At 39.0% G+C, this 1,304-nt stretch overlaps 1 protein-coding gene across 1 annotated transcript in view; it reads left to right on the top strand.

Annotated features, from left to right (window-relative positions):
- Positions 1-1,304, top strand: part of INIP (INTS3 and NABP interacting protein) — a 14,657-nt gene that overhangs the window by 11,141 nt on the left and 2,212 nt on the right. The window contains exon 3 of the mRNA XM_006900853.1: positions 899-989. Coding sequence (XP_006900915.1) covers positions 899-989 — 91 coding nt within the window. The remainder of the gene's footprint in view (positions 1-898; positions 990-1,304) is intronic.

The raw sequence follows: 1,304 nt of genomic DNA on the forward strand, positions 1-1,304 counted from the left end.
TTCCCCCATCCCTTTCCCCCCACCCCCCACCCCGAGTACACTTCTCTATGCCTTAATTCTGGATTCGCCAGGCCCTCTTTTAAGCCTGGCATGTATTTATTTCTGGTAGTTTTCTGTCTAGACATTTTTGGAAACTCTTCAGCAGGATTTTGCTTGCTTGTGCTATCAGTGATATTGTTCACACACTCTTCTTGGGTCACCCTTTTTTGGAATAGGAATAGGTATGGCTCTCTTCTAGTCAGCTGGCCAGCTAGTTGTCCTCTAGATTACCTGGCACAACTTGGGGAGCACATACAGGGCAGCATCTGTCTGTTGAAATATGTCAGCAACTGGTTACTGCTTGGTTAAGATTTAGCAGAGTCAAGTATATATAACTCTTCTATAGTATTGTAGATGGCTGCCTCTAAGTCTTATTATTTGTTCCTACTAGTTATGCCTATGTGGAACATATATATGATAATTTATACTTATTATGCAAACAAAAAGGTACAGTTCTACTATTTATGACTACTCTGTGGTTTGTTTGAACTGTTTTTAAAAATAATGTCAGTATGATTATTGATAGATTTCCTCAGATATGTTTGAAAACAGGGGAACTCGCGGTTCAAATCCACCAGATGCTTTGCTGGAGAAGGAGGAACAGTCTCCTCCTTTACCAGTCAGATCCGATTTGACGGTACACTAAAAAAATGAAAAAAAATTTTTTTTTAAAGAAAACAGGAGAACCATAATTACAAATAAAAAGATTACTTGAAACCCCAGTAAAGTACAGAATTTCATGTAAACTAGCATAGAATAAGAGGAAAGGAAAAAAAGACTTATTCTGGAAAGTAGAAGTGTGGCTGAGAAATAAGGAGTTCCACCTTCACCTCTCAAGTAACTCTTATCTTCATTCTAGCATTGCACTCTCGAGACCCTCTCTTAATAAGGATTTCCGGGACCATGCAGAACAGCAGCATATTGCAGCCCAGCAGAAAGCAGCTTTGCAGGTGAGCAAAGGAATCAGCCGACCTTCTTGTCTTGTTTTCCTTTTCTTGGTTTTAGAAGCCAGCATAGTGCTTTTGTTTTTTAGTGGAGCAATATTAATAAAAATGTTCCACACATAAGTGCGATGGTTTCCTCATGTTCAGTCATATCCATAGGATTTGAAGGACCAATACGACAGTGAAGAAACTGTCTATGGTGTTAGCACGGTCATGTGATTCTGTGGCCTACCTGCCAAGGAATTGCTTGGCATAAAAGGTTTTAGGATATTTGGATGAACAGAGATCTTCATGGGCTCACTTAAGAATATATATATATAA

The sequence above is a fragment of the Elephantulus edwardii genome, unplaced genomic scaffold (genome assembly GCF_000299155.1).
Source record: "Elephantulus edwardii isolate Elephantulus edwardi_28Jun2011 unplaced genomic scaffold, EleEdw1.0 scaffold00297, whole genome shotgun sequence".
Classification (NCBI taxonomy): domain Eukaryota; kingdom Metazoa; phylum Chordata; class Mammalia; order Macroscelidea; family Macroscelididae; genus Elephantulus; species Elephantulus edwardii.